Here is a 16338-nt window from a genome sequence, read left to right on the forward strand (position 1 = left end):
ACTGAGAGCATCTCGTGATTATTGTTGCTACCGATGACCCACTTGTTACGGGGAGAGAGCCGGCTTCCTCTCCCTCTCTCGCAGATTCTGGTAGTCCAGTACCACAATAATCCTGAAAAAAGATGGCCTGAAATAATCTCATCTCTCTTTCTCATCCTCTAGGGAAATGCCTCCATTCAGTCAGTGTAGAAGCCCAGCAGGCATTGCCAGGGTTCTCTTTATTTGACAGAATAATCTACATTAATGATGTAACATTTAAAGTACATGAATGTTAATGGTGCAATAATTTATGGGCCTGCCCTCCAAAGGTACAGAATACAAATGGTTCAGAATGATAGTATGTAGTATATCAAACTAGTATCTTTGTACAAAAAAAGTTATAGCTCGATAATAGCAAATTACTTTAGTTCAGAAATGGATTAATCAGAGGCTCCCCCAGAAGAATGCTCATCTCATGTTGGCATGTCCTGCACTTTCTACAGTTCTGTTTTGTAAACTTAAAATGTTTAGCTTCTAGAAAAAAAAAGTTGTACTGCAATTTTTTCTTATTAATTCCCAAAGAGGATAATATCGCATTTTAAATCATCAACATGTCTTGCCATACCAAAAAAAAACAAAAAACCCCAAAACAAAAACCCACCCAACTTTCTGAAGGATTCAAGATCAAAGCAACTCAATATACTCTTTAAGAGATACTGTGCAAATGCAAAAAAAAAAAAAATGGAAAACACAAACATACATTGCGGTATAAAGGAACAGACATAGCCTCTTAGTATAGCCTTTCAAAAATTAAATGAGTGCCATGAAGCCCCATGAATACGGGCATTTATAAGCGATTGTCCAGGACATCCCCAAAGGGAGCAGTGGGAGGTGATTTGTAGGAGTGAAAACCATGTCACAATGTTGTCGGCTGACCAGCACCTAGGGGAAAATAAAAGCAGACTGAGCTAAGGTATTCACCATTTTTGGTTTCTCGATTCCATAAACATATAGAAGAGGTTCGGAAAGCTTGGAGCTTGGATTTGTACTGCTTTTTGGTTATGCTAACCACTTTCACACTAGCCATTCCAAAGGAGAGACGCCACATAATTCTATGTAAGTAAAAAGGTAGCTTTCCTAGGAAAATGCACCCAAGAGTCCTACCTACACAGGTTTCAATGAGAAGCAAGTTAGGAGGAGAGTTGAAGGCTAAGTTTCTTACTAGGTTTACTCCACTGTCTAGTTTCTAGAAATTCAACCTAGTTTCTTTAGAGAGTGGTAAATATGGGTTAGGGCAACTGGATGACACAGTGGATAGGATGCTGGTCCTGCAAATCTGGCTTCAAACACTTACTAGGCAGGTGACCCTAGGCAAGTCATTTAACCCCCTTTGCTTCAGTTTCCTCATCTGTAAAATGAACTGGAGAAGGAGATGGCAAACTACTCCAGTATCTTTGCCAAGAAAATTCCAAATGGGGTAACAAAGTCAGACACGACTGAAAAATGACTCATCAACAAAAATGGGTTACCACTTGTTTTTGGAGCTTATATTGAAAAAAGGGAATCAATTCTGCTAATAGCTAGGATTTATATTGTGATTTAAAGTTTGCAAAGGGCTTTCCCAATGTTATCTCATTTGAGCTTCAAAACAACCCTGTGAGGTAAGTGCTATTATTGTCTCCATTTGATAGATTAAAAAATCGGAGGCAGAGTTTAAGTGACTTGCCTAGGGTCACACAGCTGGTAAAGGGCCAGTGACCAGGATGACTCCAAGTCTCCTACTTGGGGTGCCCACTACTCTCACCATTTCCCCCTAGCATGAGAGAAAGAAAAACTTCAGGAGGCAAGACAGCCTTCAAGTGACATTATTTTTATCAGTATGCCAATCCACATTGCTTCATATGCAAGGCAGTTCCTAACCTCTAGATTTCACTCTATATCGAGCAAAATAAATTTCTGGGATTCTAGAATTTGTAGAGTTTTATATATATGTATATACATAATATTTTTAATATAAAATTATCTTCTATTGTGATTACAAAAAACAAAACAAAACAACTCTCCCTCTTTTGCATTGTTATTACCCTAGGATCAAACATCACTGGCTGGGAGCAGGTGGTGGGATATCTTGAGTAAAATGGAAGTGGTCATTTTGGACCTATGGGCTGGGCTCTCTAGATTTCTCACTGAAATCTTCACAGCATTTCTCCTTCATCTTTAGCAAGAGAATGGGGGAAGAGGCACATATTCAATTACAAAGTACCCAGGGACTTTTCCTAAATGTATACAGAGCTGGGCTAATCTACCACCTAAGCACAAGGGATGGAAATGAAACATGCGACAGCATTACGTGTTATGGCCAATCTAAGACCCATTTTTGATGCTATTTGCATAAGAACTTAAAAGTATTTAGGTGGCTTTCAGGAATTCCATTTGAATATGCTGTTATGTTATCAGTTTAAAAACTATTTGAATATATCTCCTTACGCCTAGAAAATGAGATTATGTAGATTTCATTTTTATTATGCAATTGAATAAAATTATTTTTTTTCCTTAGGACATTATTATAGTAAACCTTCCATACTGATCCTCTCTTTCTCATTTTTTTTTCTCTCTCTCTTTTTGCTTAGATAAAAATAAAAGATACGTAAAGGCATCCTAGAGCTTACCTCCAGATCTGATTATTTCCCCTGGTATCTAGGATTGCTTCATCCATTCAAATGCATTAACACTCTTCTAGCTAAGTGTAGGGTCCCCCCTTAACTTTCCAAGCTAATTCAGTTCTTATAGCAGCAAAGAAAGGAATCAGAGCACTTGCTGAAGTAGATAAGAGCTTTTAAGCTCCTTTCGTAAACCCATCAATCCTTCTTGGAAACATTTTTTGCTCTTCCAATCCGAGTGAAATTTCTGTTTGTGAAGCCAGGAAGGAGTGTATTATGGATAAATACAGGTTTAAACCAGGTGAACAGATTTATCTCCCTGTGTCAGCTTTAATAAGAGTCTACAAAGGAAAAATGTAGCTGTGTCACCACACTGAGAATTGGATTTCCAGGGTTTCATTTTACACAGAGTGGCATCATAACCATACGGTCAACAGGGTACAGGGGAAAGCATACTGGCTCAGGAATCGGAGTACCTGGATTCAAATGCCACTTCTGGTGACTATTATCTAGGGAGGCCCGAGCCATTTCCCTGGGCCACAGGATAAAATTAGGGCTTTGGAATAGATGACCTCAGAGGTTTCCTCCAGTTACAGAATAATGATGTCATGAAGGTACTTCTCAATATATTTTGACCCTTATAAATAAGAGCCAGCAAATTTATCTTATATTTTAATGCTTAGATTTTTTTTTTAAAAAGAGGAATTTCCTCTTAGTGACATGTTTTTAAAGCTCAACTTGCAAACATGCTTAAAAACCCACTCAAGACCTCCACCCTCCATCCCCTTCCAACTCTGGGGGCCAGTGGGATCCTTTATGTTCCTCCAGCATCTTCAGTGTAGCTCAAGGTGGAGCAGGACAGAGATGTAACATTACTTTTAGTTTTCTGTTGGATAGTTTTTTGACTTAACAGTGCCCTCTTCTGATTAGTCCTCATATTCAACTGGAATGCTGAAGAAAAAAAACTTCATCTGGGAAGATGATGAGAGAAAAAATCATTTTGAAAAAATAGGAGCAAAAAACAGCTCTATTTCTTGGGACAAGCTAGGTAGCACAATGGACAGAGTGTCAGGCCTGGAGTCAAGGGGACCCAGGTTCAAATCTGGCTTTAGACCCTTCTAGCCATGTGACCCTGGGCAAATCACTTAACCCCAATTGCCTAGCCCTTGCCACTTTTCTGTCTTAGAATTTGAAACTAAGATGGAAAATAAGGCCTTCTAAGCTATATTTCTCCCCTGGAGTATATTTTAAAAGTGAATCCAGTTGTATACCTCAATCTTGCTAGGGTTTGTGTTATATTTACTTAGTAAATTGATACTCAAGAAGGTGTTATACACTTATTTTCAGTGCCCTGGAAATCCACTTTTCACCTAGCTTTTCATTCCCACATTTCTTTTTAAAACCCATTACCTTCGATCTAAGAGTCAATAATACTATGTATTGGTTCCAAGGCAGAAGAGTAGTAAGGGTAGGCAATGGGGTTAATGACTTGTCCAGGGTCGCACAACTGGGAAGTGTCTGAGGTCAGATTTGAACCTAGGACCTCCCGTTTCTAGGCCTGACTCTCAATCTACTGAGCCTACCCAGCTGCCCCCCACCCCACATTTTCTTTAAAGTACCAGTTATAGGTGACTATTCTGCCCTGCCACTTCCTTGCCCCTGCCAATTTCACTTTTTAAAAGGAAAACACTATTCATAGAAAATAAATGAATTTAAAATAAAAAACAATTATCACAAAGTAAAATTTTAATTTTTAAAAAATTGTATTCAAAAATTTAGGTAAAAACATGAAAAACGATCTGATTTTTTCAAAAAGTAAAAAGAAACCCCACTCTCTCAGAGTTCAAAGGAGATTTGATTAAAATAGAAAACTCCAAAGATTGCAGAATTTCTGTCTCCCCATGTGGCAGCTGACTAAAATGTCCCCATAGCAGTACATCCTGTTTCTGGGACATCACATTGGCTAAGACTTGGCACAGAATGGCTCAAAGGTAGGACAGCAGTTGTCCAACAGCGCCCTCTGCTGTCACAGGCGAGATGAACAGCCTTTTCTAGAGAGCTGCTTTTCCTACCAGGAAGCCATCCAGTGGGAGCTGCCCACTGGCCCCATCTTTTGTTTTTCACATTTTACTAGGGCCTGGGGGGTGGGGGTGAGGGACACCAAGGAGGGCGAGAGATGGTTCCTATTCTTCAGTTTACAACTGAGTTGGAAAGAATGTCACACTTTAGTGGAAAGATCCTGAAATGTAGACTCAGAGGACAAACATTGAGTCCCTGCCTTGCTGCCAGTTATCTTGGGAAAATCACTTAGTCTCTCTTAGTCCTCAGGTTCCTTAGCTAGAAAAAGACAGAATCTAATTAGATGGCTTCTAAGCCTCTTTCTATTACTTTTTAAAAAAAACCCCTTACCTTCTGTCTCAGAATCAATACTGTGTTTTGGTTCCAAGGCAGAAGAGTGATAAGGGCAGGCAATGGGGGTTAAGTGACTTGCCCAGGTTCACACAGCTAGGAAGTGTCTGAGGCCAGATTTGAACCTAGGACCTTCCATCTCTAGGCTTGGCTCTTAATCCACTGAGCCACCCAGCTGTCCTCTAAGACATGACTATTTATTGAGAAGAATGTCTATAGAAATAGGAGATTGGGATCCCAGTAAATTTCCTGCATCTCAAGGGTTCTTGGGGTTAGCCGCCTCACTTACTTCTGGACCGGATGTAACAGTCATTGCAGTTGAGCAAACCATTGCGAATCCTGACGTCTGTCCCACTCACTGAATCTCCAAGCTGTCCTTTGCAGATTCCACACTGTCCATTAAACAAGAAGGAAGCCAGACAAAAATTAAGCAAAAGGCTGCTTGGACTCTGAATCTGTTTCTAGACATATCAAGGTCAATAATGCACAAAATTTAGACAAAATGTCCCCCAGTGGGGGCTATTCATCCCTGAAAAAGTATTCCCAGACTTAGCTTTCAATTATGACCAACCCCAAATTCAGCCTCGGCCTTATTCTATTCTGAAGTCAAATGAGATTTTTTTGTGTTTTGACATGATATAATTTGTAACTTCTGCACATCTGGGGGGGGGTTCTTTTGTGTGAAATGAGCCTTGAAATAAACAAACAAACAAATATATATATATATAAAATATAAACTCCATAACTCCATGCTCCCAGAGACAGAGCTGGAAGTATGAGCTAAAAGATCTTCGGTGTCCTTACTTCTTATCAACTAAGCCGTCTGTCCTTATCAGATTATCAGAGATGATAGATAGATCTTGAGAGATCTGCATTGGTGGAAAGGAGTTTCCTTACCAGAAGCTTCTATACCAACAAAATTATGTCTATCCCCTTCTCCCTCCTCCCAACTCCCAATAAAAAACAATTCAAACCTTGGTAGTGTCCAGTGCCCAAGTTATTATTTTTCTGTTAACATGACTAACTTGGCCTTTTTCCTTTTAGTCCTTCATATAGCCCAAAGAACAGAAGGCCACTGAATCCATTAATTATGCCCTACAACTATATAATCCCATGAAAACAGGTTATGTATTTTATCTAAACTGTTTCTTCTCCAGGGCCTGGCACAATGCTCTGTGCACAGTAGGTATGCCCACAGTAGGTATTAATAAATGGTTGCTGAATTGAGCCTAAGGAAGTCATGGACTGGGAATATAGCAAGTTTAGGGAAAAAACACTCTGTTTAGGTTTGTGATTGGCAGCCATCTGAAAGGAGATGCCATTTATCCCTGGTTTGGAGCTGGGAGCAGAGAGAGAAGAGGGAGGGGAAGAAGAGGACTAAAGAATCCCCACCTCTGAACTTCATGCTTCTCAACATAAATTTGGTCATATAATTATGACCATAACAATCGATCAACATATTTAATTGTCAAGGGTTAAATTAAAACCTTGCATCAGTTGTGGGAACTAAGTGAGAAACCAATAGCTCTTAACATCAATTTTCCACTTTTATTTAACATTTCAGGGCTTAGAAATAATTTTAAGATTCCAAACAAATCCAGGAGCTAACAGACTTGGAATTAGTATTTTCTTTCTAGAGTATGTTAGAGTAAATTCTTAGCTCCCCACTGGAGAACACGATTCTTCTAGTTACGCACTATTTAGGGAAGGGCTGATATCTACAAAGCAAGAAAAATAAATCTTCTAAGGACTATGAGATTGTAGAGATGAGCCTATGTTCAGAAGGACAAACAGGACAGAGGCAGTGTAGAATGAGAAAGAGCATTCATCCATTATATAAATACTGGCACAACGTTTGGTCCCAGCACAGAATGATAAAAAAGAATGTCAGGGAATCCTATTTGGCTTGAGAAGTAATGAATACATACCCTGAAGCACTGGATGTGAAAATAAAGACTAAGCGTTTCAATGATCATGGCAGCTCCTTTCCCCAGAGGAAGTCCGCAAGCAGAACATAACTTCTTTCCGCTTATAGACCTGGATGAAAACACATTTGCACACCATCCGGATGACACAAGACAGACTAACTCATCTTGCTACTAAGAAATGAAAACGCATATTTTAAAAGGGCATATTACTAGTTATTTTCACTGTCCCTAAAGGTGAGTGAGTTAAGTCACTTAGATGGTAACAAGTACTGACAGCAAGCTTCCTGAAATCCAAGATTTGATTAAATAAATTCAATAAATGTTCAATTCAATAAGCATTTATTAAGCACCTTATAGTGTTATAAGCTCATTTATTAGAAGATAAAAAGGCATTTAGGATATCTTTCACTGTCTTTGTTGTTGGTTGAGCTTTCTGTCTTGAAACTGGCACAATTCCAGAGTGGCATTTCTTCACCAAACATTTACTAAGGACCTATTATATTTAAGGTCCTGCTTTAATACTCAGTGAATTTCTCTAATCTCATCAGTAGCAGCACTACCTCCAAGGGATCAGATACATCACAAAGCACTTTATATATATATTAACTCAACTGATCAATCTTTCCAGTGCATGGTTGCAGAATCCATACCCAACATGAAAGTTATTTGACTCTACCTTGAAGCAGGAACATATAGTAAATCTCTGTTTTCTCTACTTCTTAATCTCTGAAAAGTCCTGGTTATTATACAGATACTTTTCCTAAAATATGCAAATAGCTCTGAGATAATTTAAAAAGCCAAAGCTGCGATTAAGGAAAATGGGGATGGTAAAAAGTGCAAGAGATTATTGGATAGAAAAGTTGCCCCAAGTAGACTTATATTGCAAGGTTTTCTTCTCTTGCCCTCTCCTTGCTTTTCAGGTGCTAAATTAAAATTCTTAATCTATCACCTCCTCTAATTATTTAGTAATCAATTGCTGGTAAAAAGATATTTGGGTAGCTGTTAAGAATATTGCCGGGCAGCTGAGTAGCTCAGTGGATTGAGAGCCAGGCCTAGAGATGGGAGGCCCTAGGTTCAAAGCTGGCCTCAGACACTTCCCAGCTGTGTGACCTTGGGCAAGTCACTTGACCCCCATTGCCCACCCTTATCACTCTTCCACCTATGAGCCAATACACAGAAGTTAAGGGTTAAAAAAAAAAGAAAGAATATTGCCATGCCCAATGTTTAATGGAAATCAAAGGTTTCAGTTAGGTAAGAAAAGGATGAAGTTTCTTTTCTTAGACTCCTTGATTTCTGCAAAGATGATTGTGGAATCCTAGCCAGGAGGTCTATGCTGCCTTGGAAGGGAAAGGCTCCTGTTTGAGCTGGGTCATTGTCTACTGAAGGTTATTATTAGGTTGCACATTCCATAAAATGTAATTAAAGCCCTGTGGAAACAGCAGAACCAGTGTCCAATACTTCACTTGTTCTTTATTCATGTTTGGTATCCTAATAAATCAGAAGCTGAAACAGAATGGCTTTCCTGTATTCAAGAAGTGTAGATGAACTGCCCAAATCAAATTGGCAAGTATCAAATCAGGTAAAATTATTCTGCCTTCTGAGGACTGTTAATAAGATGACATCCAAAACACAACATGGTAGTCCATAAAGGGTCTAGTGACCTTTCATACCTGTTGGGAGATTGGCCAGGAGGGGTAGGAGAGCATGGGGATAACTGTCCAGCTCTGAAATTCTCATGAGGACTGGTCCTGAAACGTAGAAAAGGAATGAAGAATGATAACAAGGATAAATAAAGTACCAAAAGGCCAATCACGAGACAACAGCTTTTTCTTAGAATAAAAAAATCACTATGAAAACAATAAAGATCCCAGCAACGCTCCATTATACAAAAAGGATCATAATTTACAAAGGCTTCTCAGTGTATTCTCTGCTCAATATCTATTTTTGTAAGGAGTTCATAATTTTATTGAGGATCAAGTCAGATGCTTTTGATATTTATTTTATTTTTTATTAAAATTTTTTAAATTTTAGAATATTTTCCATGGTTACATGATTCATGTTCTCCCCACTCCCAGAGCTGACAAGCAGTTCCACTGGGTTATATACAAATCATTGTTCAAAACCTATTTCCATGTTATTCATATTTTCTGCCTAATGTCTATGATAAAACCAAAGTAGCTTTGATAAGACAGGGCCAGGAAGGGCAAGATGCCTTTTCTTGACTAACATTCTAGTTTTTTTCCTGGTAGGTCTTTTAACTAAGTTGTGCTATATACTGAAATGTGACCCACCCCAGCAGAAAATGTCCACAAATAGCTTGGCTCTTAAAAAGAGAGGAAACAAATGGCAAAGTGAAGGTATGTGGTCAGCCTCACTCTCAATGGGTCTTCCCACTAGGGAATAAATCTATATAGTCCTATGTTTAATTAGCATTTCAAAGGCACCTGTCTTGGATGGATCTGATTCAAATCTAATTCTGTGTTCCAAAAGAAAAGAGTCTGTACACCTTCTTACTTTGTTGACTTTTAATGACATTTAATGTCTTAATGTTTGAATGACATTTAAAAAAAAAAAACAAAATTAGTAACAAGGAGATAAATACTGCAATTCCTAATTCCAGTTCATTTTTTAAAAAGTGACGTGTGCACCAGGGATAGACACCAAAGAAAGAAAAAAAAGGAAATGAATTCAAACAAGGGAAAAAAAAAACCAAGAAAAACAATATGTCAGAGGATTTAACAAATAAGTTGAGGAAGAATCAACACACTAGCATCTTTAAAAAATAACAGGTGAAATGACTAAGTTATAAGAAATGTGGTATAAAAGCTTTGCTCAAATGTGAAAGAATAAATTTTAATAATGGGTGGTAGGGATAAATTCTCCCTATAGATTTAGCAAAAAGATATACATTTGGGGGCAGCTGGGTAGCTCAGTGGAGTGAGAGTCAGGCCTAGAGACAGGAGGTCCTAGGTTCAAACTCGGCCTCAGCCACTTCCCAGCTGTGTGACCCTGGGCAAGTCACTTGACCCCCATTGCCCACCCTTACCAATCTTCCACCTATGAGAAAAAATACACCGAAGTACAAGGGTTTAAAAAAAAAGACATACATTTTCCATGTAATTGGATGAATTCCTATTTCCCCCATATTTCACTTTTAGTCTCTGAGACAAGTGATTTAATGCTCTTAAAATAATTCCTGAGGGGGCAGCTGGTGGCTCAGTGGATTGAGAGCCAGGCCCAGAGATGGGAGGTCCTGGGTTCAAATCTGGCCTCAGACACTTCCTAACTGTGTGACCCTGGGCAAGTCACTTGACCCCCATTGCCTATCCCTTACCACTCTTCTGCCTAGGAACCAATACCTAGTATTGATTCTAAGATGGAAGGTAAGGGTTTAAGAAAATAATAATTCCTGAAATCTAATCTTTTGCTATATAATTCAGTAAAAAATAATAGGTCCATGATTCCCCTCTTAGGTTTAGTTTTAATTTTATTTCAAAATCCATTTTTCTCATTTTTAGTTTCTATGTGCATTAATCAAAGAACTCAGTATGAAACTCAGTTGGCAAGATGCCTGACCTGGGTTTTGGAAACAATTATGAGTCACTACAGTCAGAACTTTACCTAAGTGGGAATGAGGGGAAGTCACAGAAAATGACACCCACAGCCCACCATCTATTTTCCTTTATACTGCATTTTTCTATTTCTATATGAATTAAAAAGAAATCTACCAGGTACTCACTTCCTTCTCTCACTAGGAGAGGCAACCTGATGGTTGATGCTTTGATCCATGGGGAGGGTTTTTTGTTTCACATCTTCTAATGCATGTGATGAGGCAGGTGACCATGGCTGATTCCATGATGTGTCTGAAGTTGGGAGATTAGTACCAAAAAAACAAAACAAAACAAAATATTTTTTTCAGTAAAATTCAAGTATAGCAATAAAAACTTTTCAATCAACTCTCAAAGAACATTTTATTCCACTTCTGGGGTAGTCAGACACAACATGAAAATGTATCTTCTAAAATATGCCTTTGAGGGCTACTAGGTGACACAGTGGGTAGAACATCTGGCCTGGAGTCAAGACATCTTCCTGAGTTCAAATCCAGCCTCAGACACTTACTAGCTGTGTGACTCCAGGCAAGTCAGTCAGTTAACCCTGTTTGCCTCATTTCCTCACCAGAAAGAAGTGGCAGTATCTATACCAAGAAAACTCCAAACTCACAAAGCACCAGATATGACTGAAAAACAACTGAACAAAAAAATTTCACTTAGGTTCAGGTAGGTGGCTCAGTGGATAGAATATCAGGTCTGTAGTGAGAAGGATCTGGGTTCAAATCTGGACTCAGACACTTCCTAGCTATGTGATCTTGGGTAAGTCACTTAACCCCAGTTGCCTAGCCCTTATTGCTCTTCTGCCTTGGAACTGATTATCAATTAATCAAAATAATGATATGATATTTCATATAATGCATACATGACACACCCTATTCCCTTTCCTGAGCACTCACAGAAAAAAGTGACTTCCAGAAAAATAAAATAAGATGGAAATGGAGAGAATTAAATTGTGACTCACATTTATATGTGAACTTTGCAAATGTTTTCCTAATAACAACAATGTAATGCACAAGTCATTATATCTATTTTACAGATGAGGAAACTGAGATGAGTAGTTAAATGGCTTGATCATGATTAGACAGATTGTAGGTATTTTCATGGGATTTGAACCCTTGTCTCCCAATTACAAATCTGCACAACATGGTGCCTCTCAGGATGGTGGAAGGATGACAATGTTTAGTATAAGAAGGGTAAGGAGATCATACAGTAAAACAATTATTAGCCATTGGAGCTCATTTGTTCTGCTTTTTGAGAGGTTCTTGTTATAAACTAAGAAGAGAGCAAAGATTTTATTTCCTTTTATTCTTACCCTGAGATAACTCTAAGTTCAGCCTTCGGTCTGGTGTCCCAAGCTCTGCTGTTGACAACTGATGATCCTGATGAATCCCTTTTGGTACACAGTTCTCTGGATGTGCTGGGGTCACCTGTGATCCACTGTTAATAATAAAATCATGTGATATTTTAAAAACAGGAAGGAGGAAGAAAAAACAGGAGCAGAGGAAAACCTTTTTAATCTGGCACAGTTGAAAAATGGGCATGGGAGTTAATAGGAAGAATTATAGAATGTAAGATTAACTCTGACTTAATTCATGTTGCTTCCCGTGGCCTCCCTCTTTTCATTTTCCTTGATCCTTTATCCTGTTAACCACTAAGTGAAGGAAAGAGCAGTGCATCTTCATTGTTTGCAAACAGCCTTTGGAGGCAGGGATCTAACATGTTCCCTTCCTCCCCCAAGAAATCAGCATGAATGTAACTCACAGCTGTTCAACAATAACTCAACAAGGTGTTCTGGTTGGTTTTGGCATCCCTGGTAATTACCAGGATGGAGACTTTATTGGGAGATATCAGGAATGTTGGTTTCTAGGGTTTGGAAATTCCAACTAATGTGACTTTTATTATGACTTCTTACTGAATGAATGAAACAGCATTTATTAAAGGCTTACTATGGGGGCAATTAGGTATCATGGTGGAGAGAGTGCTAAGCCTGGGGACAGGAGATCCTGGGTTCAAATATGGCCTCAAGATACTTCCTAGCTCTATGACCCCGGGGAAGTTACTTAATCCCGTTTGTCTAGCCTTTACCCTTCTGTCTTAGTGTTGTTACTAAGGTAAAAAGTAAGGGTTTAAAAGATGCTTATCTGAAAAGAGCTACATGAACTGATACAAAGTGAAATAAGCAGAATCAGGAGAACACTGTACACAGTAACAGCAATATTGTATGATGACCAACTGTGAAAGACTGCTACTCTTAGCAATACAATGATCTAGGACAATTCTGAAGGATTTATGACAAATATTGCTATTTACCTGTAGAGAAAGAATTGCTGGAGCTGGATGCAGATCAAAGCATATGCTTTTCCACATTAGTTTATTTATGTTTTTATTTTGGAGTTTTGGTTTTATATGAGTATTCTCTTACAACAATGACCAATATGGAAGTATGTTTTGCATGATCATACATTTATAACCCAGATCAAAATGTTTACTGTCACTGTGAGAGGGGAGGGAAAGGGGAGAGAGAGAGAGACAATTTGGTTCTCATCATTTTGGAAAATGTCTGTTGAAAATTGTTATTACATGTAATTAGGAAAATAAAATACTTTTGAATAAAAAAATGCTTACTATCTCTTATTCATTATTCCTAGGATTTGTGATCTCATCCATCATTCTTGCTACATTACTAGGACACCTTCTCCTCCTTTTTGTGTCATACATTTTTGAGGTTGTGCTTTATGTTACTTCTCATGTGAAAGTCATTACTGGTTGTTTGCTAAAGCCTAATTATATTCACCGGACAACTTTTTATTGCTCATTTAATTACCTGCAATATGGTCCTTCTGACATCAAGATTCATGGCCATATATGTGGAGAACATTTTAGAAGAGAGAGAGGAAGTAGTATGTGTGTCAGTAGAGTCCAAGCTGGACTCCATTCCACCTCAGACTCTCATGGAGAAAGCCCAGGAGCTTGATGGCAAAAGCCTTGTGGAACACTAGTGCCCTCCAGACCAGATACCCATTTCCAATTCAGCCCCTGTAACTGTAATGGAGAGGATGACCCCTCAGACCCCATGACCTTGATTCCAGCCTGACCCCTCAGCTGCTACATTATCTTCCTTCATTCATGTGAACAAGAGGGGCTTTGGGAGGCAGGGAGCAGCTTAGACTCACTGGAAGTACTTAGACATACTAGAAGATTAACCTTGTGTAATCTCCTGCAATTAGGACCTCCTGCTCAATTTGGGGACCAGCTCTTTGTTTACCTGTAACACCTGTCCATTATACTAATGGATAAACTCAACAGGCTGCCTATGTAAGTCCATAACTACTTGCCTGAGCAATCTATATTTTTCCCCCATCTTCTTCGTTTTTTCCAGAATAGGAAATCTAGGCTGATCTCTCTCTCTCTCTTTTTAAACCCTTACCTTCCATCTTAAAATCAATACTGTGCATTGGTTCTAAGTTAGAAAAGTGGTATGGGCTAAACAGTGGGGATTAAGTGACTTATCCAGGGTCATACAGCTGAGGCCAGACTTGAACCCAGAATTTAGGTCTCTTGGTCTGGCTATTAATCCTGGGAGCCTCCTATTTGCCCCTTAGGCCAATTTATTCTAAAAAATATTTTGTTTTTCACTTTATGAGCACTTATTTTCACTCTTTCCCATCTGACTGAAAAAAAGAGGGAAAAACAGGACCCTTATAACAAACTGGTAAAGTCAAGCAAAACAAATCCCCACATTGCCCATGTCCACAAATGTTTGTTTTGTTTTGTGATCTCAATTCATCACCCCTCTGTTAGAAGATGGGAAGCATATTTCATGATTGGAATATATGGAATTATAGTTGATCATGGTATTGATCAGAGTTCTTAAGCCTTTCACAGCTGTTTTTTTTTAAATCCTTATCTTCTGTCTTGAGTGGATTCTAAGGATCAGTTCCATGGCAGAAGAGAGGTAAAGACTGGGCAACTGGGGTTAAGTGACTTTCCCAGGATCACACAGCTAGAAAGTATCTGAGGTCATATTTGTTATTCTTTACAATGTTATTACTGTAATATTGTTCTCTTCTGCTTGCTTTACTCTGCATCAGTTCATGTAAGTCTTCCCTGGGTTCCTTGAAGCCATCCCTGTCATTATTTCTTATAGTATTCCACTATACTGATACACCATAATTTGATCAGCCATTGCTCAATTAATGAGTATCCCCTTAATTTCTAGTTCTTTTAGGTGAATCTCTTTAAAATTATTCTGCCAAGGAATCCATAGGCTTTCATAGCTTCTGGACTTTGTAGGCTGTGAATAGCTTGTGTTAAATCATTATCTGGGATAAGATGGAGGCCACCTTGACTGACAGGGATGGCAGTTGAGAATTTGGAATGTTCTCAGATGCCAAGAGCCAGGGGCAGGAGTCAGTTGGCCCCACCCTATAAATACCCCCTAGAAACTACAGTTGATGGTTTCAGAACTGAGAGCTGAGACTTGAGAAAACTTCTCTTGGAGCAAGAACTGGGACAGAAGGAGATGAAGGGTGGAAGAAGAAGAAGAGGATAGGCCTGAATCTGAACCTGTAACCTGTGCTTGACTGAGAGAGAGCTAGTGATCCATCAATATTATTGGTAGTAGAGTTGAGAGAATACACAGATCATCAAGCAACATCTACATCAATAGCCTTCCCTATTCTCTGACTTGGCTGTGGCCAGGTCAGGTCAGAGTTAGTGAGAGGGTGAAGACCTCAATCCTCTACCAGCCTAGCAATCTCCAGTCCTGATCAACGATTAGCTTAGCAGCCAAACAATAGCAATAGGGTTTCCAATCCCCAAACCTATTACCTTGTTATCCTTTCCCCATTAATAGTTAATACAGTGATTTAATGCTGGTTAGAGGAAAAGGCAAAGGGTACCTGGGCCAGAGTCCTGAGGGAGATCCATGCTAAGATAGTGAGGGATCAGTGTTACTGAGCAAAGAAGTTCAAGAGAGAGAGTGGGAAGAAAGAGAACTGAGAGGGCAGTGTTGTACAGAAGCCAATGGATGAAAGAGTAACCAGGAGAAGGGAATGGTCAACAATATGAAAAAAATAGAGAAAGTCTGAGGGGCAATAACTGGATTTAGTAATAAAGATGCTGGCAGTGATTTTGGGAAGAACAGTTTCAGCTGAATTAGAAAGCAGAAGGCAAAGGCCTGAAAAGTGAAATAGAGGCAACAACTGTCAGAGATCCTTTTTGAGACTTTGGCAGGGAAAAGGAGGGGAAAAGAAGGTGATCTGTAATATACAGGGATTATATGGCAAGTGAGCATGTTTGAGGATGCAATAGATCTGAGCACCTCTGAGGGTAATGAGGAAAAGCCAAAAGACAGGGAAAGATTGAAGGTAAGAGAGGGACTAATTCCTAGGACATGCTTCTGGATGATGCAGAAAGGAATGAAATTGCTTTGGCAAGGAGAAGGCTACCTGTTCTTCAGAGACAGGAGTACAGAAGATAAGGATAGGCAAAGATGGAGAGAGATGCTGGAAAGGGGGACAAGAGGGAGCTCCAAATGAATGCCCTCAATTTTCCCAGAATAGTCACAGGTAAGGACTCTGGAGGGACCTTTAGGAGTCTGAGCAGAGAAAAGAAGGTTTAGAACAACTCCGGAAGGGAGTGAAGGTAGAATGTGAACCAAAGGAGAATATTCTGGGATGTGCGGTGAGTTGAGAAGAGATGATGTGAATTTATAGTGAGTCTTGGAATGCTTTGTGGTAGAGAAGTGTT

General features: G+C 39.1%; 1 protein-coding gene across 1 annotated transcript in view; it reads right to left on the reverse strand.

Annotated features, from left to right (window-relative positions):
• Positions 1-757: 757 nt before the first annotated feature.
• The window catches only part of LIMCH1 (LIM and calponin homology domains 1), a 232811-nt gene continuing 217230 nt past the window's right edge, over positions 758-16338 (reverse strand). The window contains exons 27-32 of the mRNA XM_044681742.1: positions 11900-12024; positions 10716-10839; positions 8647-8724; positions 6977-7085; positions 5338-5440; positions 758-921 (exon numbers count right to left, since the gene is read on the reverse strand). Coding sequence (XP_044537677.1) covers positions 896-921; positions 5338-5440; positions 6977-7085; positions 8647-8724; positions 10716-10839; positions 11900-12024 — 565 coding nt within the window. The 3' untranslated portion in view covers positions 758-895. The remainder of the gene's footprint in view (positions 922-5337; positions 5441-6976; positions 7086-8646; positions 8725-10715; positions 10840-11899; positions 12025-16338) is intronic.

The sequence above is a fragment of the Gracilinanus agilis genome, chromosome 6, assembly GCF_016433145.1.
Source record: "Gracilinanus agilis isolate LMUSP501 chromosome 6, AgileGrace, whole genome shotgun sequence".
Classification (NCBI taxonomy): Eukaryota; Metazoa; Chordata; class Mammalia; order Didelphimorphia; family Didelphidae; genus Gracilinanus; species Gracilinanus agilis.